This window comes from Carassius carassius, chromosome 19 (genome assembly GCF_963082965.1).
Source record: "Carassius carassius chromosome 19, fCarCar2.1, whole genome shotgun sequence".
In the NCBI taxonomy this organism is placed as follows: domain Eukaryota; kingdom Metazoa; phylum Chordata; class Actinopteri; order Cypriniformes; family Cyprinidae; genus Carassius; species Carassius carassius.
The window spans coordinates 5,704,272-5,726,899 of record NC_081773.1 but is presented as its reverse complement, the minus strand read 5'-3'; the positions used below and the strand labels follow the sequence as shown (position 1 = coordinate 5,726,899).

The 22,628-nt window shown below is 36.9% G+C and overlaps 1 protein-coding gene across 16 annotated transcripts in view; it reads left to right on the top strand.

The window, feature by feature from the left end:
• Positions 1 to 22,628, top strand: part of LOC132094926 (E3 ubiquitin-protein ligase MYCBP2) — a 127,845-nt gene that overhangs the window by 52,491 nt on the left and 52,726 nt on the right. For 12 of the 16 annotated variants that reach the window (XM_059499601.1, XM_059499599.1, XM_059499595.1 and 9 more), the window contains exons 14-31: positions 2,077 to 2,235; positions 2,497 to 2,701; positions 4,101 to 4,246; positions 4,597 to 4,707; positions 5,475 to 5,579; positions 7,297 to 7,416; positions 7,549 to 7,630; positions 9,496 to 9,613; positions 9,724 to 9,928; positions 10,029 to 10,182; positions 10,398 to 10,570; positions 12,461 to 12,586; positions 12,856 to 12,983; positions 13,063 to 13,154; positions 17,631 to 17,765; positions 17,858 to 17,941; positions 18,034 to 18,130; positions 21,603 to 21,795. In XM_059499601.1, the coding sequence (XP_059355584.1) occupies positions 2,077 to 2,235; positions 2,497 to 2,701; positions 4,101 to 4,246; positions 4,597 to 4,707; positions 5,475 to 5,579; positions 7,297 to 7,416; positions 7,549 to 7,630; positions 9,496 to 9,613; positions 9,724 to 9,928; positions 10,029 to 10,182; positions 10,398 to 10,570; positions 12,461 to 12,586; positions 12,856 to 12,983; positions 13,063 to 13,154; positions 17,631 to 17,765; positions 17,858 to 17,941; positions 18,034 to 18,130; positions 21,603 to 21,795 (2,433 nt within the window). The remainder of the gene's footprint in view (positions 1 to 2,076; positions 2,236 to 2,496; positions 2,702 to 4,100; positions 4,247 to 4,596; positions 4,708 to 5,474; positions 5,580 to 7,296; positions 7,417 to 7,548; positions 7,631 to 9,495; positions 9,614 to 9,723; positions 9,929 to 10,028; positions 10,183 to 10,397; positions 10,571 to 12,460; positions 12,587 to 12,855; positions 12,984 to 13,062; positions 13,155 to 17,630; positions 17,766 to 17,857; positions 17,942 to 18,033; positions 18,131 to 21,602; positions 21,796 to 22,628) is intronic. The other 4 variants (XM_059499596.1, XM_059499609.1, XM_059499602.1 and 1 more) reach the window with 3 other exon arrangements.

The window sequence follows — 22,628 nt, the reverse complement described above, 5'->3', positions numbered from 1 at the left end:
GTTTCATGACCCTTTAATGTTAGTTAATAAAAAGACAGTCGTTCAGTGTTTGGTCATGTTGTTGTTGACGTAATGTGACGTAGCGGTGTCTGACTAGGGGCGAGACGGGGAGTGATGACATCATCCTTTCACAAAATATAAGGATTAGCTATCAACACGAAAAACGGGTGGCGTTTTCAGATTTATCCACTCTATGACCTGGTTTAGAAATATAGCGATTTCACCCTGCCAAAACGCCGGATCCGTCTGGACGAAACACCTGTCCAATACAAAATGTTTGCATATGCAGCTAAACGCTCGGTGTGGACGGGGCCTTAGAGAGCCCATAAAATCGGTTTAATTTTTTTTCCAGATTTCATTGTTACAATGATTTAATTAAAATTGTAGTTGAAAAAAGCTCAATTTATTAAGTTCAACAAAAAAATACGTTTAAGTCTTATGAAATCAGTTTTATATTTTCCCAATTTAGTGGTGGGCGATATGGAAAAAAAATATATAATATTTTTTTATATTAGAAAAAAAAGTACCACGATTCACAATTTTATCACAATTCTTTCTCATGTTGGTTTAACTATTTTGCAAGCTGTCTGAGCATTACAGCCAAACTAATTTCCTGTTATAATTTACTAATTACCCTATCCCTTTAATGATAGTTGGCAGCATGTTCAGTCCTGTCCCTTTATGACCTTAACACATCTAATATACAGATATACAGGCACGCATCCATTTTTCTCTCAACTGTTTACTTTCATTTTAGACATAACCAACTTAGTCTATATGTAAACCTTGTGTTTTGATCGTAAGTTAGACCAGTTATAATTAAGGGTCGGTTGACAGGCTTTTTTGCACGTGTAGCTACCTGCTGAAAGAATGATCCACGATCAGAAATCTTAATATTGCACACCCCATACCAAATTCTGTTTTATTTCTCCAAATTTAGTGTTTTCCGTTTACATTTTTCTGGATTCCATTTTTATTGTTTGATTAAATGTTAATAATCATAAAGCATGTTTAATCAACTGATTTTACGAAACCTTAGGTATTTAATAATTTATCTGAATTTCTTTTACGATAATACATCCCTATGAATTGTTTATCTTTTCAGAAATTGTTGCCCGTTATAATTTTTTTTCTGGAATTATGATTTAAAACTAATTCATTATCAAACACAGTATTAATCAAATGAAGGCATAGACCAATAGAAGTTTAATTAAGCTTTTAAAATGAAATAAAATGAAAATATAAAATTTACATACATTTTTTGGCACAAATTGCTGCACAACAGAGGATACAGTTAAAATTGAAACGTGCAAGAAAAATGTTATTTCTTGAAGTTTAATAATTATATATCTTTTTAGAATAATTATTATTATTATTACTTAAGTACATTCTACTCTACAATAGTAGTATATTTATGTCACAGTCTCTTTAAGCTTTCTTGTAAATTATATGTTTATGACTGGATTCCATGTTTCTGTCAGAGTTTTCAAATCATTTGCCCCTACATTAAGTATTTGTAATAACAGACAAAAAATGTTCTGATAAGTTTTAGTACTTTCAAACAATAAATCGCGATTTATCGCATACAAAGTAAACATTTTTGTTGCATAATATGTGTGTGTTCTGTGTATATTTATTATGTATATATAAACACACACATACAATATATATTTTATAAATTTTTACATATATTTACGTCTATATTTATATTCATATAATTTATATTATAGATAAATATATTTAATATAAAACAACCTATTTTTCTGAATTATATACATACAAGTGTGCGTATTTATAAATACATAATAAATATACACCGTACACACACATATATTATGTAAACACAATTTTTATTTTGGATGCGATTAATCGCGATTTATTTTGCATGTAATTGTTCATGAAAATGAATAAGCTGTGATTGATGGTTACTCCAAAATGAAACATCATCAGGTCATTTTATTCACTAACTCTGTTTGAAATATAAGTAACTTTTCTCTTGTCAGCTTCTTCATTTGAAACTATTATGGGAAGAATTGTTGTAATGGTTAATTTGTTTCCCTCCTCTCATCATCACAGGTCAGGTGTCCGATCTGAAGGGACACTTTGTAACTCAGGTAGCCATGGGAAAAGCTCACACCTGTGTCCTGATCAAGAGCGGGGAGGTGTGGACATTTGGAGTGAACAACAAGGGCCAGTGTGGCCGAGACACTGGAGCCATGAGCCAGGCAGGGAAGGGTGAGGACTTTTCAAGCTTTTCACACTGAACATGACAATTATACAGAAAGAAAAAGCCCTGAAAACTTCTGACCATCTTCAGAAAGTGACAACAAACAGAGTGATAGCGAAATCATTTTTCCTGACCTTATTTGGTGCTTCTATCACAAAACTATAAAAGGGAAAAGGATATTATTACAGTTGATTCTAACATGATGTGATTATTTTCAAGATGTGTGGTCAGAAAGGTTGTTTGTGATATTTGATGTTTTCTTGCCATAGCGTTCGGAGTGGAGAACATGGCTACCGCAATGGACGAGGACTTGGAGGATGAGCTGGATGAGAAGGAGGAGAAATCTATGATGTGTCAGCCAGGCATGCACAAGTGGAAGCTGGACCAGTGTATGGTGTGCACCGTGTGTGGAGACTGCACCGGGTACGGAGCCAGCTGTGTGAGCAGCGGCAGACCTGACAGAGCACCAGGAGGGTGAGAGAAACCGAACACAGATTACACAGATCACCATTATCCAGCAATTGACAATATTCATCAAAACAGTATTTTTTTGTTGGCCCACATAAAGTCATGTAATGTGGTTAGAGTGAGAACAAGTAAAAAGAACTGAACTCTTGCTCTTGAAAAGACATTAGCTTATTATTTTAAGAAAATGTAAATGTAAAATGTAAATGTACTCCGCCTCAGGCCATTTGAGATGTGAAAGAGTGTGTTTATTAATCTGAACAGATTTGGAAAAATGTATCATTATCACCACTGAATGCTCTGCAGTGAATGGGTGCCGTCAGAATGAGAGTCCAAACAGCTGGTTAAAACATCACAATAATCCACAAGTCATCAGCACAACTCCAGTGAAGTGAAAAGCTGCATGTTTGAAAGAAACAAACTCATTTTTAAGATCCATTGTTCCAGATCGCTAGTTTGCGTTTTGGTAGCCTATCCATCCACTCCGGCTGCCATACTGAGGCTAGATATGTGGACGCCCCTTATCCGGTTGCAGTCCAATGACAGGGACGCACATTTTGAAGGACAACACACTTACCTATAGGATGTATTTTGAATGTTCGGTAGTCCTCAAATAACATTATAGTCCCGTCTCGTCTTATTGACGTAGACGTGGCATGCATTTTGTCATAGTTTTTATCATCATGTTTTAGTTTTAGCTTGTCATCGTCTCGTCTTCATTACAGAAAAAATGTTTGTCAACGAATATTTTTCGTCCTCGTCTTCGTTGACTAAATTAACACTGGTCCTCTATCAATAAAATTGCTATTTTCAGCGCAAAAGTCGTCATGTTTGTATAAGGAGAGAAATATGCACAGAACAAAAACAGTTCCTAACAAATGTATCTGCTAGTTTTAAAGTGAGACCGCAGCAGGTGATGGAATTGTTTTATTATGGGATATGGACTGATGTCTCCAGAAGCAACCGTTTAAAGTTAAAACACCCTAATGATGGGTCTATTACAAACATGCAGCTTTTCTCTTCACAAGATATTAATTGTTGGACTGGAGTGGTGTGGATTATTGTGATGTTTTTATCAGCTGTTTGGACTCTCATTCTGATGGCACCCATTCACTGCAGAGCATCCATTGACGAGCAAGTGATCTAAATCAATTCTTACTATTCCATTAAACCTTAAAATGACATGCTTATACATGCTGCTTATTAAGATTGAGCGGAGGCTGATTAAAAAAAAAAAAAACAACAACTCATAAAAAGACTGAAAGATGTACTTAAGTGCTGTAATGAGAGTAGTAGTAATTTGTGACGTTCTTCTTTTGAAATGTATTATTCTATATATCAAGTCACTGCTGCAGTTCGTTGCATCAGTGTGTATCAGTGTGTATTTATTTGTGTCTGTCCTCTGCAGGATTTGTGGCTGTGGTTCTGGTGAGTCGGGCTGTTCGTCATGTGGCTGCTGTAAGGCTTGTGCCAGAGAGCTGGATGGTCAGGAGGCCAGACAGAGAGGAATCTTTGATGCCGTGAAGGAAATGATACCGCTGGACCTGCTGTTAGGTACTGAGGTGTCATCCAGTCACACTCACTACAGTTCCATAGCCATCAAATCACATCCTGTCATGTGTTCAACCATACTGTCTTCATGTGTCAAATATGCAGCTTAGGAAGGGGCGGAATGAAAATTCAACAATTACACTTTGAACAAACAACAAAAAACTGTTTTACATATTGGCTATTAAACACTTGTTTAATGTTTGTTTGTGTGTGTGTGTGTGTGTGTGTGTGTTTTGTTGGGATCATCTCTCTGCTCTTGCATTGCATCTCATGCTCATCATTCACCTGCCTGTGTTGTTTCTCATTTTTCTCCTCCGTTGGCCCCTGTCTGTGCTGGACCTCTGTTATTTTAGCTGTGCCTGTCCCTCCTCCCCCAGGCGTCAATATAGAGGAGCATACCCAGATTCGACAGGAGGAGAAGAGACAGCGCATTAACCGCCGGCACCGGCTGGAAGAGGCCCGAGGTATGACGACTACACCCAGACACACAAACATACTATTGCATTACGATGCAGGTTATTTTAATCTTCATAGTATTTTACATTAAAGCCAGAGGTGGGTGATATATCAAAGTTTATTTTTGCAACTGATATACATTACTGTTAAAATGTTTGGGGTCTATATTTGAAAGACATCTCTGGTGCTAACTGAGGCTGCATTTTTGATTAAATAAATGCAGCCTCAGTTAGCACCAGAGATGTCTTTGTAACAAATGTTTTTGTAACATTATAAATGTCTTTACTGCTATTTTGGATTAATTAAAATCATTTTTACTTACTTAAAGTATCAGTTTCTTTAAAATAAAAATCTTACTGGCCCCAAACCTTTACAATGGTTGTATAAAATGTATGTTTACTAATTGCCAAACAATAGCTATTTTGTTAAAAAAGTTTAAGTTTTTAGGTATATCACCCAGCTCTCAACAACAAAATTATTTTATTTTGCACCATAATATGACACGAGAATTTGATGGACAGGCAACTTGCATCCATTCTCCTTGATTATGAGCACATCATACATTTTCCATCAGATTTTCCTCTATTATTACCTCTTCGATAATACTCCAAAGCGATCATCTAAACTACTTCACATGAGCTTGTTTCCTCTGGGAGTTGGTTTGCTTCTGGATGTTCCCTTCTCATTATATACCATGTGTTATATACCATATTTTATTTTCCATTTGTGAGATGCTTTGCCCCATGCATGTGAAAGTTTCTCTTTCCCCTCATAGGCCCCCTTGTTTTCCCTGGTCCCCTTTTAATGAACCAGCGTGAGCAGGTGCTAGCCAGACTAAGACCCCTTCAGGCCTTTAAGCTAATGCGGGAGAGACTCAAAGGTACTGCGGTCTTCACTACAGGCTCCACCTGGAGCCCCATAATGCCCCCCTCTCTCCCTTCCTTCAACAAAATCTCCTCTGCTGCCTTCTCCAGCTTTCTCTGGACACAGTAGCGTCTCTATCTATCTGCATCTCTTCCTCTGTCTCTCTGGTGAAAGAAAAAAAAAAGGTTATTTTACTACCTCTGTTCTCTTCTAACATAATAATCAGTCGGAAAATATCACAATTAAACCAAACACGGCTCTTCTTTCTGAACTGTAGCAGGACTAGGGATTTGTCATGCCACGTTAATTGCAAAAACAAAACAAAAAAGCGTTCGCCAAATGTGGTGTCTGCTTAAAATAGCAAATTGCATCTCGGTCTGACTTTTAAGTTATCATTTTGAGTCAAGATTAGATTTTTATTTTTTTTTTTTTTTTTTTTTTTACAAGGGCTTAAAATAAATCCTAGTGCATGGCCAATATAAATAGAGCGTTATGCCTTGTAGTTATTTTAAGAAACATTGAAATACTAGCCATGCTTAATCTCCTTCTGAATGTCTTAATATTTGGCTTACCACGCTGTAGTGTGAACCTGTGACCGGCACTGGATTATTAACTGTGTTATGTTATTATTTGTAGAATTAACATGATATCAATATATATTTTTTTAATATTGTGATTATTGTCAATACTGGTATATCGTGGCACCTCTAGTTCATAGTGATCACAACTATCAAACACCAAAAAAGACTTCGATCTTCCATCTTCTCCCATTATAGCTATTGAATATCATAATCAATTCAGTAATTGATCACACGATGTAGCCTACAAGAACCAGTTTTTTATTTAAACTTGAAAGCCAATAAAAAGGATTATTTAACAATGAACATTATTATCTGAATTATCAAAGATTAACCACTAAAATGACAGCATATAGGTTTTGGAATGACATAAAACAGAAATTCCATATTTGTACTATTCCTCTCTACTACTAACCATTATTTTTAAAGACATTTTTATATGCTATTCAACACAAAGTCTGTTCATTTCAGATCGAATTGAACCACATTTACCACTGCACCAGTGAATACAGATACCTGTTGGTCATTTGCAATGTCCCTAAAACCATCAATATAAATATATTTCATAACATTCTATCAAATATGATCAAACATATTTTAAATATGTGGGGCATTTTTGTCACTTTCAGTGGCATTTTTGCTCTGAATCCTGAATTTGTGAGCCTGGTCTAAATCTAGCAGTATGTTCCGTTCTATAAAATGTATTGTCTGAGTGTATTTTTGCATGCAGGGGACACAGAGCTGCACTTACTTTTACTCTGTCGTGGCACATTTACAGATGTACACTATTTTAATCAGTGTGGAGTGAAATGAGTCAACTTTTCCTGTTCCTTCATTGGATCTGTGCCTCCGGTCAATGCCAGATCTCTTTTATTAACCCTTGATAGAGGGAGTTTAAAGTTGTATACAATCACAACTTCCCGCTCAATTAATCTTCTCTCCTTTGCTCTGTTCCGCCTCTGTCCACGCATGCCAATATTTCATTTCTTCTCTGTTTTTCTCCTTTCCTCTGAGGCACCAGGTCATTTTTCTTCCCAGGTAGTTAACAGTCCCCGGCTTTACTCGCTGCTTTTAGACATCCATCTCGTCTCTCGCTGTCCTTGTCTGCCCTTTACCGTCCATCCGCCCAGGCTCACGCTCTCTTCTGTGTTACAGATGGCAGCAGTGAACGTGGGGACAAAGATGCCAGTAAGATCACTACATATCCTCCTGGGGCAGTGCGCTTCGACTGTGAGCTGCGAGCCGTGCAGGTCAGCTGTGGTTTCCACCACTCCGGTGAGTCAAGATCACATCTAACCTTGATAATGTTCCTCATCATTACTTTGGGTCAATATTTGTTGTTCCTGTTTTTTTTTTATGAATTGAAGTCATGTGTCCATTTATAATGGTAATCCTGTTTTTTGGCAGTGGTGTTAATGGAGAATGGAGATGTTTACACCTTTGGTTATGGACAGCATGGACAACTCGGACATGGAGATGTTAATTCTAGGTAATGAGGGTTTAAAGGGAATGGAGTTAACAAAATTTTTGTGATAACAGTTGTCAATCTCCAAAAATTACAATCATAAAAATAGCCCAGAACTCTATGGATGCAGGAAAATTAAAGGTCCCGTTCTTCGTGATACCATGTATAAAGAGAGTATAAATAATCTCTGTAAAATTCTAAAGCTCAAAGTTCAATGCCAAGCGAGATATTTTAACACAATTCGCCTACATCGAACAACCAGTTTGAACTACATCCCTCTAGTTCCTGCAGTAATGACGTCAATAAATCAGTTTTTTGACTAACCTCCGCCCACATGAATTCACAAAAAGGGGGGCGTGGCCTTGTTGCGCTCCGACGGAGAAGAAGGAAGAGCTGCGTTTGTGTTTGTCGCCATGTCGTCGAAACGCTATTATTTTCATTTCAGAGTCCAATCACCTTTGTTTGGGCTTCCCAGGGACGGTGTATTTGGAGATTAATGGTTACAATTTATGTTTAACTCGGTTCCCGAAAATTATAATCCACATGTCAAACTATGTGCAGCACATTTTGCTGAGGACAGCTTCCTCAATCTCAATCAGTTTAAAGCCGTATTCGCACAAAGATTATTCTTGAAAGATGGAGCAGTTCCCTCTTTGTCTGGAGAAGGCGTTGTTTATGGACCACAACCGGTAGGTGTATTTTATTATTTAAGTTGGTGCGTTTAACAGTTTCTGTAACTTATTATACAAAGGGCAACGCTGTTTAGCTTTGTTAACTAGATGGTAGGGCTGTGCAAAAAATCGAATGCGATTTTCATGTGCATCTCATCAGTAAAGGCGTTCATGTGATTAGAAGTACTGTACATCTCCAGCACGTGTGTTCAGATCAGGGTTGCCAGGTTTTCAAAACAAATCCTGTTTGTCCAAAAAAACTTGTCCAAAACTAGTCCAATCGCACGTTTCCAGGAGGGCAGCCTGCGCTCAGCTGCGGTCGAATCACAACACAGGAACCTCTGGCACAATCACAACTCGTTCAATAAAGTCCCTCCTTCAGAAATACGTAACAAGGAGGTCAGAAGCCCGTTTTTATGACAGTATAAACAGCGGTATACAGATGAATTGTGAATTGTGTGAAAGATACTGTTTTTTTTTTTAAACACGAAACATGAACACATGTTATATTGCACACTGTAAACACAATCAAAGCTTCAAAAAACACGAAAAACGTGACCTTTAATAACAAATAAATGTAATTTTCTTTTATTTATGTATTGTAATTATAATTTTTTAATTATTGTCATTATTTATATACATAATTTTAATTATTTAATTGTACTTATTGTATGTATTTTTGTTTTTTATTATTTTAATTGTTTAATTGTTTCATTTCAATTTAATTGTATTTTATGTATTTATATGTTTATGCATTTTACTTATATAATTTTGATTATCTGTTTACTTTAAATCATAAAATTATTTGTTAATTATAAATATATATTTTTTGCATGTAAATGTATTTTACTTTTTAATTGTTTTTTTATGTACTTTTTTAAAATATTTAATTGTTTTAAGCAATTTTATTTATTTTATGTATTTTTATATATATATATATATATATATATATATATATATATACACACACATATATATTAATGTATATGTATTTATTTGTTAGTTTCATATTCATTTAATTTTTTAATACACAATTATTTAATTTATTTTAAATATTTAAGTTTTGTTTTTTATTTTGATGATTTCTTTATTTCAATTAAGTTAAAGTCTTTAATTTTATAAAAAATAATTTAAATTAATAACAAACAAACTATAACAACAACAACAACAGAAAAAAACCTTAGCCTATTCTACTTTGATTTTTATCCAAACACACAGGGGGTCTCCCTCTCTGGTGCAAGCTCTGCCTGGCCCCAGTACTCAGGTGACGGCAGGCAGTAACCACACTGCAGTGCTTCTCATGGACGGACAGGTCTTCACCTTCGGGAGTTTCTCTGTAAGTTAGCTGTTCCCCCTTAAACTTGTTCTCTCGTCAGTCAAGTTCAAGATTTTTCCATCCATATGTTGGTTAAGAACCTGAAGATATATCTCATGTCGTCTCAACAGAAAGGGCAGTTAGGACGGCCCATCCTAGACATGCCCTACTGGAACGCCAAGCCCTCTCCGATGCCCAACATTGGCGCCAAGTACGGCCGAAAAGCCACGTGGATTGGGGCCAGTGGTGATCAAACCTTCTTTAGAATCGACGAGGCACTAATCAACTCACACATCCTGGCCACCTCCGAGATTTTCGCCAGCAAACACATCATCGGTACTCTCTCTCGCTGCCTCCCTGTTGTGGTTTAAAAAGCCCATGTGTTGTGTCTCCCGTTAAAGCCTTTGACTGTTCTCTCCTGTCCTGGCCTCTCTAGGTTTGGTTCCAACATCGGTATCTGAGCCTCCTCCCTTCAAATGCCTACTGATCAACAAACTGGACGGGAGCTGCCGCACCTTCAATGACTCCGAGCAGGAGGATCTCCAGGGCTTCGGTCTCTGTTTGGACCCTGTCTATGATGTCATCTGGAGGTGAGGCTCATCTGGAGCCAGCCGACTCGTGATAATGCCTTTACGATCATGTCACCTAAAAAAAAACACTGTACACAGTTTCTCAGGGTTTCAGTGCTCGACATCTGTTCTGCAGACAATATTCTCTAACATTGACTGATGAATGACAAGCTGCATGCTTAACTTGTGCCCCAAACTATATCTTCTCACTTCAAGCCATCTTGTCATTTTTCCAGGTTTCTTCCTTCCACACGTGAGATGTGCTGCTATAACGCTGTGATAGCAGACGCCCGTGTGCCCACCGCCTCGGACATCCAGGCCCTCTGCAGCATCCTGTGTCCTGAGCTGGCTTTGCCCTCGGGCTCCCACGCCACCACCACCCGCTCCCACGGAGCGCTGCACATCCTGGGTACGACAACAACATCACACTGCCACTCACTACCTCAGATTTACTGCTGTTTAATGTGCAGGTCACAGCACTCTCTTGTCAAGCAGGATCTCAAAGCCTGTCTCATGATGGTAGGACATTAAGAGCTTGCTAGCTGTTTCTCGAGCTAAGCTGTACAGAGAGGAAATGGTGCTGCTTGACTGGCATTGTCTAAGAAAGATCGACAGTCTTTTGAGCTTTGTCTGTCAAATCTAATTTCCCTGTATCTTTTGAGAATAAGAGATCATTTTACTGTGGAAACACAGTGTAACTTTCAAAACTTCTTCTCCAGTTAGAAAAACAGCTCCCTCTCAGTTTTGTAGCTTACTGTGTTTCATATAAGCCACGCCTTTTTACTATTCAGAAATTTGGCTCATCCAGTCACAGTGAAGTAATTATGGTTAAATCAGCCAAACCGTTACTATTTCTGACTGTGTGTAGCACCTACTTCTCTGCAGATTTTTCAGATCCTTAAGGTTGGAATACACTACATGACTTTAGCCCAGATTTTTCTCAAATTAAAGGCACAATACGTAATGTTTATACACAATATGTTTTGGCCACTGGAGGGTGCGTAGTCAAAACAAACAAAGAAACAGGCGTAGCGAAATAATGCCAGTGTGGAATCGTAGGAGTTGTTGTCTTCATCCCCACAGCCGATGCAATCCGACGGGACTCGGGCAGAAATCATGTTCATGGATGAGCTAATGTATTAAAGATTTATAAACGTAGTAGAATGAAGCAGGGTGAGGCTGAAAGCCGTGGAAGTGAAACGAGGCCACTGAACAAACGTGACACACAGCTCCAAAGCAACAGAGCTTTTATTATGCCACTGTCGACTGCTCCTGATCCACCAGGTCATGCGTTATACTAGTTTTATCATACTAGATACATTTGAAAGTTCTGTTATAATATATAATGCTACTCTGTGTGATCTTCACCGATGTAATAATAATCAACTGTCTTTGGTCAGTTGTGTTGCTGTCTATGCAGGGTTGCATAGACCGCATGGAATTTCTGTTTTAAGTAAATTATTGTAAGGAGTTTAATTATTATAATTAATAAATAATTATATATTTTAAATTATTATAATATTTAATTACTGCAATTATTATAATGGATTATAATACGTTTTTAATTGTTTTAATTATAAAGAGCAGCAAAAATAATTTATCTTTATCTTGCTTTGTAAAAAGGCTGTCATTAGAGGATCGAGTATTTTAAAAACTATATTATACTTATAAACTTTAGAACAGTACAAACTGTCATATGTGAAGGCAAAATAGCAGATTTTTACTTTAACCGTTTTATTCCATTTTATTCTGGCGAAAGTGGAAAATGATCAGAATAAACTATATTATGACTTAAATGTTTTGACGCAAAAAAAAAAAAAAAAATTATGAACATCTATAAGTAGACCAAACTCTAAAAAAGAATAAGAAAACTGCATTGGAGTCTTGAGTTGTAGTGTGTGAGTTGTAGTGTGTGAGCTGTGAGGTGTGTGTGAGCTGGGAAGTCGTGGCCTAATGGTTAGAGAGTCGGACTCCCAATCGAAAGGTTGTGAGTTCGAGTCCCGGGCCGGCAGGAATTGTGGGTGGGGGGAGTGCATGTACAGTTCTCTCTCCACCCTCAATACCACGACTTAGGTGCCCTTGAGCAAGGCATCGAACCCCCAACTGCTCCCCGGGCGCCGCAGCATAAATGGCTGCCCACTGCTCCGGGTGTGTGCTCACAGTGTGTGTGTGTGTGTTCACTGCTCTGTGTGTGTGCATTTCGGATGGGTTAAATGCAGAGCACAAATTCTGAGTATGGGTCACCATACTTGGCTGAATGTCACTTCACACTTTTTTCACTTTCACTTTGTGTATGCAGGGTGTCTGGACACACTGGCTGCGATGCAGGAGCTGAAGATGTGTGTGGCCAGTGCTGAGGAAGAGACTCAGGCTGTGATGAAGGTCTACTCTAAAGAGGACTACAGCGTGGTCAACCGCTTTGAGAGTGAGTTCGTGAAGAATCATACAGCTGCTACATCACCAAATACTATATTAGACTAAGGCACATTCACAGACAGCAAACTGACACCGTCCAGCAACATGAATTGTACATACAATGGGTGATTAGATATTCAAAAGCTACGTGAATCAGTAGGAACATCTATTACGATCAAAAACAAACAGAATCACTTGGCAACCTCCAGCAATAAAAGATGGCTACATTTAGTACAGTTTTTAGTCAGATTGCATTTGTTGATTGTTGTTTTTTTTTAGGTCACGGAGGAGGCTGGGGTTACTCTGCCCACTCGGTGGAGGCCATCCGCTTCTGCGCCGATGCTGACATCTTGTTAGGAGGATTGGGTCTTTTTGGTGGCCGAGGGGAGTACACTGCAAAGATCAAGGTCAGGTGCTATCTAAGTGTCTCCATAGCCCACTTTATTCTCAGGAGTTTGTGATTGAGAGCTGTGATTGTGTTTGCAGCTGTTTGAGCTGGGGCCAGATGGAGGAGACCATGAGACTGATGGAGACCTGCTGGCCGAGACAGATGTTCTGGCATACGACTGTGCTGCTCGGTAAGGCTATGTATATCAGTACAATCCAAAAATATATCATTTCATTCTTGATGATAACTGATACATAATTGCTATAATTACTTGTATGTACATAAGCCAACAGAGCCAATCTTAACATTAGAATTTTCTTTATTTTTGTGGTGTTTATATACTATTATAGTATTTTTATATATTCTGAATTTCAAATTTTGTTTTACATGTCAATTATATTTATTTATTTTTTTATTGCTTTAATTATTTATTGTAATTTTGCAGTGTACTTTTGTCATTTTTATTCTTTTTTTTTTTCTTTTTTTTTAAATGGGCAAATATGTTATTTAAGTAGTATTTATATGCTATTCTAAAAATAATACTTTTTATTTTATTGCACCTTTTCATAGCTCAAGAGTGCTTTACATTTAAGATCAGGGATGGAAATTAGCACCCGCCACCAGCCAAATGCGGGTGATTTTGTGTTGTGGCGGGTAAACTTGCTTCACCTACCGGCCACCGTGGCGGGTAAATAAAAATAGCATACTGTTTCACCCGGCCGGTGGACAAAAAAGTTATTTCCATCCCCGGTGTGTGTACAACACGCAATAAAGTGTAATATCATTCGAAGCAGCTCTGTGGAGAAAGGCGGTGTAAACTGGGCTCGAAACGGCGGCGTTGTTCATGCGATCTGTGCTTCTTTTTTTTCCTCAATGGATGCGGAACGCACCTGTATAATGTACTGTAAACTCTAGTGTTAAGTAGGGATGTCCCGATCAGGTTTTTTTGTCCTCGAGTCCGAGTCATTTGATTTTGAGTATCTGCCGATACCGAGTCCCGATCCGATACTTCTATAATACATAAAAAAAGAATAAAGAAGAGCGAAAAAACTGATCCAGGATCTTCAATAAATTACATTTTGAAATATATTCAAATATAAAACAGCTATTTTAAATAGGCTAGTAAAAATATTACAAAATCTTACTGTTTTGCTGTTCTTTGGATCAAATAAATGCAGGCTTGGTGAACAGAAGGGACTTCTTAAAAAAAAAAAAAACCTTAACAAGCTTACTGTTCAAAAACTTCTGACTGGTAGTATAGGCAACTTTATTTTTTCTCTAATTTCTAGCTTTTAATTGGCTTAGAAATCTATAAATGCTGGACAATAACAAATAATAATGATTTGTTTATATACTACAAACACTGTTTATCACATAATAATGCAGAATAGTTTCTATACTGTAATAAGTACTATGTCAATCAGCATTGCGTTGTTCATACTTTATTTATCACCTGCTGGAGATGACTTGAAGAACAATTTATTGTCGTGATCGTATATTAATGTCTTCGTGTTTGCATAAGTTTCTGTTTTCCTGTGAGCACCATAGCTGGACGCTTTTGTCCATATTAGGAATATCCTGATATCAGCGCGAAAGCGCGCTCCGGCTTCGAGTATGAATGAAACACACACTGCATGAGAGTTTAGCGCTCTGTGATGTTCAGCTCGCTGTATCCTGGGTCCGAATGAAATATCAGGTCATGCGCAAACTATCATGTCTCTTTGAGTTTGAATCTATATTTATTCACACCAGCTCTTGAAAACAAAGTGATGTCATGCCGCACGCGTCGCTGTTTCTGTGTGGAGTCAAAAGGGTCTAACTCTGTGCCACCGCATAACAAAAGATGTGTTAAAAATTAATGAGAATATATATATATATCCGAGTCCTGATCGGGAGGTAACGTAAGATTCCAATCGAGTCTGAAACCACGCGATCGGGCCCGATTTCCGATCACGTCAAAGTCAAAGTCACCTTTATTTATATAGCGCTTTAAACAAAATACATTGCGTCAAAGCAACTGAACAACATTCATTAGGAAAACAGTGTCAATAATGCAAAAATGATTGTTAAAGGCAGTTCATCATTGGATTCAGTTATGTCATCTCTGTTCAGTTAAATAGTGTCTGTGCATTTATTTGCAATCAAGTCAACGATATCGCTGTAGATGAAGTGTCCCCAACTAAGCAAGCCAGGGGCGACAGCGGCAAGGAACCGAAACTCAATCGGTGACAGAATGGAGAAAAAAACCTTGGGAGAAACCAGGCTCAGTTGGGGGGCCAGTTCTCCTCTGACCAGACGAAACCAGTAGTTCAATTCCAGGCTGCAGCAAAGTCAGATCGTATCTGGTCATCCCTATTGTTAAGGCGCACAAATCGCCGTCACTTTCTCTCACACTCACATACAGAAAGAAAGAGAGAGAGAGAGGGGGGATTGACATGCCACATTTAAACAATATTATTTGTTGTATTTTCCTGTCAAAATAATGGCATTCCTATGGAAGACTTCAGCTTTTAAGAACAGCCGGGTTTTCCGGTAGTGGGTGGAGTTAATGCACGAATGGCAGTCTCATTGGCTGGCGCTCACTCATTATTGTCCCTGTTTTGATTTCAGCAAATCTGTTCAAGCGAACACACAAAACCTGATTAATATTCATGAATCCAGCAGCTCATTAATCCTTAGTGTGTTTTATAGTTCTTATTAGTAGGAAGTGTATTATTATTATCTTATCAGTATTTTTGTAATTTTGTTATTTTTATATTTTTTTTGTTTTACAGAAACACTGAATGACCAAAAAAGCACCACCACCAATCCAGTTAAAATGTTCAGTTAAAACGACTAATAATCATTCAAACATGGTTATCAATTTTACTTCTAATTACTAAAGTTCTATTCTTAAATGATACTTGATTATTATAAATCTTGACTGACTAGCGATTAAACTAAAATAATTACTAGCCAATGGCGATTCAATTGCCAAGGTGTCCATAGAGGGTTGTAAGTATTTATATAGAAACAACATTGTATCTCTACACATGTTTGACAGCTCTGGCGTGACGAGACGCGTAAAAACGATGTATTAAAAACGCTGTGCGTTCGTTTGTCGACGGCGTAAAAGTTTGTGAGCCGAGATTTCTTTCAGTGATACAGTGCTGAACAGGGGACTTTTGGTTCCCTCAACCACCAAAAATAAATAAATACACACAAAAAAAATAAAAATACACGTACACATACAAATACTGGTGAATCCTTTCCTTTGGAATTAAATACAACATATTAATGCATACGAAAACAGTGCAGTGTATCATCTGGTTGGGCTACGGAGTTGAGAGAATGAGCTACTTCAGCAAGAGTCGGCTGTTTCAAAACCTAGTAAGCTGCCTAGATAGGCAGCATTTTTGAGCATCACTGAAAGAGAAAATGTCAGTATTTCATTGAGACTTGAGATTAAATAAATTGCTTAAGTATTGTAGATCTTGTAGTATTAATTGTCACATGCAGTTATACATTGTCGGTTAAAAACAAGAAAGTGGCTGGTAGATTTTGAAATCCACCAGCCACAGTGGCCGGTGGACAAAAAAGTTAATTTCCATCCCTGTTTAAGATGCATAATACTGTTAATACATATACTGTTAATAAGTTAGTATAATAAATACGGTTGTTTCTATAATACATCAGTATAACAGTATTTTCATATTTTGAGTCAGGTTCATTTTTATATTTTCATTGTATTATTTTTTTATGTTTTAGTAATTTTAGAAAGTGCTTTTGTCTTCCTTATTAGTTTTTGATTAAAAAAAAAAATAAATCAATTTAGCTTTAAAATATTTATTTTTCTTTAGTATTTCAACTAATGTATTTCATTCCAGTTAGTTTCCAGGGCATCCTTGCTCATTTAAATGTCATTTTTTTTTTGTAGTGTCATATAGATTTGATTAGTTTTAAATGATAGATATTCTGTTCAAAATAAAGGCAAATTGTATGGTAAGACTTTTTAAAATTATTATTATTAAAAGGTTATTGTACTTTTTTTCTCAGAACGGCTTTATACAAAGTCGCAATTCTGAATTTGTTTTCTCAGAATTGCATGATATTGCGAGTTAAAAAGTCATAATTGTGAGATAAAAAGTTGCAATTCTAAGAATATATCACCCCACCCCCTCAAAATTGTACTTTAACTCCCAATTTTTGTATCACGCAATTCTTACTTTATAACTCCCAATTGCGAGAAAAAAAGTCTCAGACAGAAAATTCAGACTTTTTTCTCGCAATTGCTAGTTACAAAGTCAGAATTGTGAGACATAAACTCGCAATTTTGAGAACATATCAACCCCCCCCCACACACACACACAAACTTGCAATTAAAATTTCAGAATTGCTGGTTTTTACCTCGCAATTGTGACTTTATAACTCGCTATTGCAAGTATATATCTCACAATTCTGTTAACAAAAAGGTCGGAATTTGAGGTAAAAAGTTGCAATAACCTTTTTTATTTTTTATTCAGTGGCAGAAACGGGCTGAACATTTGAGCTGCATCTGTTGTAACTGAACATGAACTGAACTTACTTCTTAGATCCGTTAAAAATAAACACCAGCTGATTAAAGACATTGAGTGAAACTGCCTGGTAAAGACTGATGTTATTTTGATATTTTGTTTGGTGTGTGCAGGGAGAAGTATGCCATGATGTTTGATGAGCCTGTGCTGCTGCAGCTGGGCTGGTGGTATGTGGCGTGGGCTCGTGTGTCTGGACCCAGCAGTGACTGCGGCTCTCACGGCCAGGCCGCCATCACCACTGATGACGGGTACAAACACACGCATTACTGTGATTGTGTGATCAGTACAGCATGATAATTCTGTCAAGACCATCGTTATAATCATGAACTCTCTGCTGCAGTGTGGTCTTTCAGTTCAAGAGCTCAAAGAAATCAAACAACGGTACTGATGTGAATGCTGGACAGATTCCTCAGCTGCTTTACAGGTACATGAGAAATTTCAGTTCTGTACTCGAAACATTGGTATATCAGGAATGTTCTTTCTGTCACATGCCTGTTTTGTGTTTTGGTTTTCCAGGTTGCCCTCTAATGATGGTAACGCATCCAAAGGAAAGCAGCAGACCAGTGAGCCTGTGCACATCCTCAAGCGTTCTTTCGCCAGGACCGTGTCTGTGGTATGTGTTCAAAAACACAATGAGTGATCATGGGCCTATAATGTGAAGCTTAATGTTTTTTCCAAATCTAATAATTTTCTTTAAAATGCAATACAGTTCGTATGAAGGTACAGGGAAAATATGAATATATATATATATATATATATATACAGGGCTCTACATCTACTCTTCTTTTTAGGAGCACTTATGCTCCTAATAAAAAAAAAAATGTAGGAGCACGGTCAAAAATTTAGGTTCACCTTCTAATCAATAATAAAAAATAAACCTTCCCATTACGAGGTGATATCAGGGAATTTTGTTTTTACCTTTGTGATGGCATGTTTCTAACTTTATTAAAAGTATGTCATCTTTTATGTCCAATTGAAAAAAAACAAAAACAAATTTATAAGCTTTTTAACATTTCTAATTAAAACAACGGAATGAAAATCAGTAGAATATGAATAAGTTACCAATCAAATTAAATCAGTATTTAAGAAATAAATGAGTACTACAGAGGTGGCACAGAACAACACACACGTGGCTTGTAGGTGTATTTTCAGCAGTTTAATGAGGCTCAGAGGTCATATGAGTTTAATTAAATTCATAAATTCATGTTGGGGTTAATGTTTTAAATATAACATTTTGAATATAGAAATATCAAGTGATTTAAATACCAGAAAATGAATGTCTTTATGAATGGGTTATTGAATCATTAACTCACTAGATTCATTTAAAACGCAGTTTGTTCATAAATTAAACACCACTGTGTTTGAATGGAGATGCACAGCGGCTCAGCTGTTACTTTGACTTAAACTATTTTTGTTGACGAAATAGAGCAAAATAAGGCAATAGTGTTGTAGTCAGACAATATAAGTCAATTAATATTAACTTCTTGTTTAATAAACTGTTGTATTAAATCGGTATCATATTTGCAAACTCCCTTAATAATCATAATCAAGCTGTCACTCATCTTAGTTCATCGCAATCTAGTGTTAATTTCGTCAGACGAGACGAAATATGTTCGTCAACAACCTTTTTTTTCATGACTAAGACGAGACGATGACAAGACTACACCACTGTCCAAAAACGCTGACTAAGACTAAATTAACATGCATTATTGTTGATGAAAAAAGACGAGACGAAAATGTTTTGCAAAAAATAAAAACTAAGATAAAATCTCTCTTCATTTTCGTCTACAATCGTCTCTGCTTTTTCATCAACTGTTACGCCTTTAAAAATTCAGTTTTATTGTATATGACAGCTTATGACCCGATGACCGGTCTTTGCATTACGATTAATAGCAGTATCAATAAAGTAAAAAATTGTGATCAGGTTAATCATTTGTGAATGTGTCTCCTAAATCAGAATTTGAAAACCAGACACATTTAACATTTGCATCCAACAAAAATCATTCAACAAGTGTATTTTGTCAGGTAATTATGACATTTAACCAATGTTTGAGATATGTGAAACACTTTTTTTACTGAAATGTTTATCAGTAACAATGTGTTATTTTAAAAAAAACACTAAAAAATGTTGACTAAAACTAGACTAAATTTAAAAGACTTTTAGTCGACTAAGATACCTTGAGTTTTCTTTTGACTAAAACTAGACTAAAATAACGAGATTTTAGTCGACTAAAACTTGACTGACAAAAAAAGATATGTGAATGACTAAATATGACTAAAACTAACAAGGACATTTGGCACAAGACTAAGACTAAATTAAAAATAGATGACGAAATTAACACTATCGCAATCTCACAAAACTCCATTATAATCAACGAAGCTCCTTACACTGCACGATGAATCTGCAAATCTGGAATTAATTTTTTTAACAAGCAGTGAAGCAGTTTTGTATAACGTATTGAATTTAATATAATATAAAATGATTTTGCCAAATGAACCAACATAATGAATTAATTATTATATACTGTATATAATATATCAGTCAACTTAATATCTACATTTTGACTTTTTTTTTTCATGGCAGTGTTGTTAAATGGAAAAACCAAAAGAAAACATTACAAATATATGCGAGTCAAAATTGCATGAATTTTGTGGAATCTAAAAGCATTACTTGTTACTGTGCGTTCACACCGCCGGCGTCGAGAGCGTTAAAGTGGCCGGAAGTCATTCATTTTCAATGTAAGCCAGCGTCGAGTAGCGGCGCGGCGCGACTTGGCCGTTGAAAGCGTCGAGGAGAGTTGAAATCAAAGCAACTTTATGGTAATGAGCTATTGACGCGGTTGGGCAGCAACCAATGGGAACGTAGAAGTCCACCGCTTGAGAGGATTCCAGAGAACGCAGCTCCGACCACATTAGTTGTCAAGCACAATACAGGACAGGTTGATTATTGCCGTTTTCGCGTTTGCAATAATCTATGATTTGTCCCTGTTTGCGTGCAGGGACATAAAAAAATTTATTAAAAGTGATATGTGGACCAAGGTGTCTGAGACTGTTCATTTTGCTGGTGAGTTGCTGATGTACAGCATAATGAATAATAATCTAATGATATAATAAATAATAGTACTGTAGTCCCAGTTTACTTTTAAACAAATTTCCCTGATTATACTTACATTAAATAATGTTTATACTTGATTATATTTACTTAAGTAGCATTTTCAATGCAAGACTATTACTTGCATCAGAGTATTTTTACATAGCTTTATACATTATTAGGTAAAGGAACTTAATACTTCGTCCACAACAATATTTAACGAGGTTAACTTATAACGTTACCCTCCTTGTGGTTAGTCTGCACGAGATCAACAAGCTTGTTTGCTTTGCGGCCGCTTTAAATACAAAATAATCATTCGATCTACGTCAGAGCCTCTGAGCGCTCACGAATCTTTCTGCAGCGTCGTGAGCAGAGCGGCTAGAGCGATTTCTGACGCTCTCGACGCCGGCGGTGTGAATGCACAGTTACACGATAGTTGCAGCATAGAATCCATATTTGTTTGAAATTTGTTTCAATATTTTTCAAAAAGTTTTGAAACATAAATATACAAATAAATAGATAATTATGCATAATATATAGACATAGATATGCTTCAAATTTTGCACACATTTTAAATGTGATGATATAGATATTATATTAGACTATTAGATATATTAGATCTTCTTTTCATCTCTAGTAACCTTGTTTGTCATTGACCCATAAACGTTCTCATGCTGATATTTTGACCTGCTGTTACCAGAAATGGATATATTAGCAACACTAGTTTGAATTTCCATATAATATTCTTGTGCCCTGTAAAAAAAAAAAAAAAGGAAGACAAATAAATAAACAAACAACAGATCTGGCAACAGTTCTATTTTAAAGGGTTTGTACTTGAGTGTGTTTTATTGCTTGTTGGAAATCCCTTGACTGTTGGTGCTTTTTTTTCCCATGTGGCCTATTCGCTTTGTGCAGTCAAACGAACAAGTTAAAGTTAATAATAGTTCAGATCCTTGGTTCATTTCCCAGTTGTGTGTGTTTGTTGTTGTCCCAGGACTGTTTCGAGTCTCTTCTGAGTGTCCTGCACTGGAGCTGGACCACGCTGGTGTTGGGGGTGGAGGAGCTGAGGGGCCTCAAAGGCTTCCAGTTCACAGCCACCCTTCTGGACCTGGAGCGTTTGCGCTTTGTGGGCACCTGCTGCCTGCGACTGTTGCGCGTCTACATCTGCGAGATCTTCCCCATTTCTGGTATTACACACCAATTTTTCTCACATTTTAAGGTTAAGGTAGTGCCCCATTAGCTGTTTGGAAGACAGGCCCCTTTCATTCATTCTGTTATCCCAGTGACTGTATAAGTGAAGCTTTTGGCTTAAAACCCAGCTAATGGGACGCTCACCTAAGTAATATAGATTTTGAGCACCGCTGTCACTCTCTTGACACTGTTGTACAAGACCTTGTCTCCAGGACTTATAGTTATACACTGAATCTGTGCTGTCACTTCTTGCTGAGTCAGACTGTCGATGTCACAAGCGGAGTTCCCTGGAGTTACAGATGAAGTTTATATTGATTGTCAGGGTCTCATGTCACGCTAGGTTTTTAAGTACATGTAATTAAGAGAGAGACAGCTTTGGGCAAGTGTTAAATATGTTCATATTTGAGACTATTCCGTAAAGACTTGTGTTAAAGAGAGAGAGAGACAGCTTTGGGCAAGTGTTAAATATGTTCATATTTGAGACTATTCCGTAAAGACTTGTGTTAAAGAGAGAGAGAGACAGCTTTGGGCAAGTGTTAAATATGTTCATATTTGAGACTATTCCGTAAAGACTTGTGTTAAAGGGTTAGTTCACCCAAAAATGAAAATTCTGTCATGGATTACTCACGTCATTCTAAACCTGTGAGACCTTCGTTCATCTTTATATCACATATTAGGAAATTTTTATTAAATCGGAGAGCTCTCCTACCCTCCGTAGTCAGCAACGCAACTGAAATGTTCCCAGGTCCAGAAACCTACTAAGGACATCAGGGAAACAGTCCATATGACATCAGTGGCTCAACTTCAGTTTTGCAAAGCAAAAAGAATA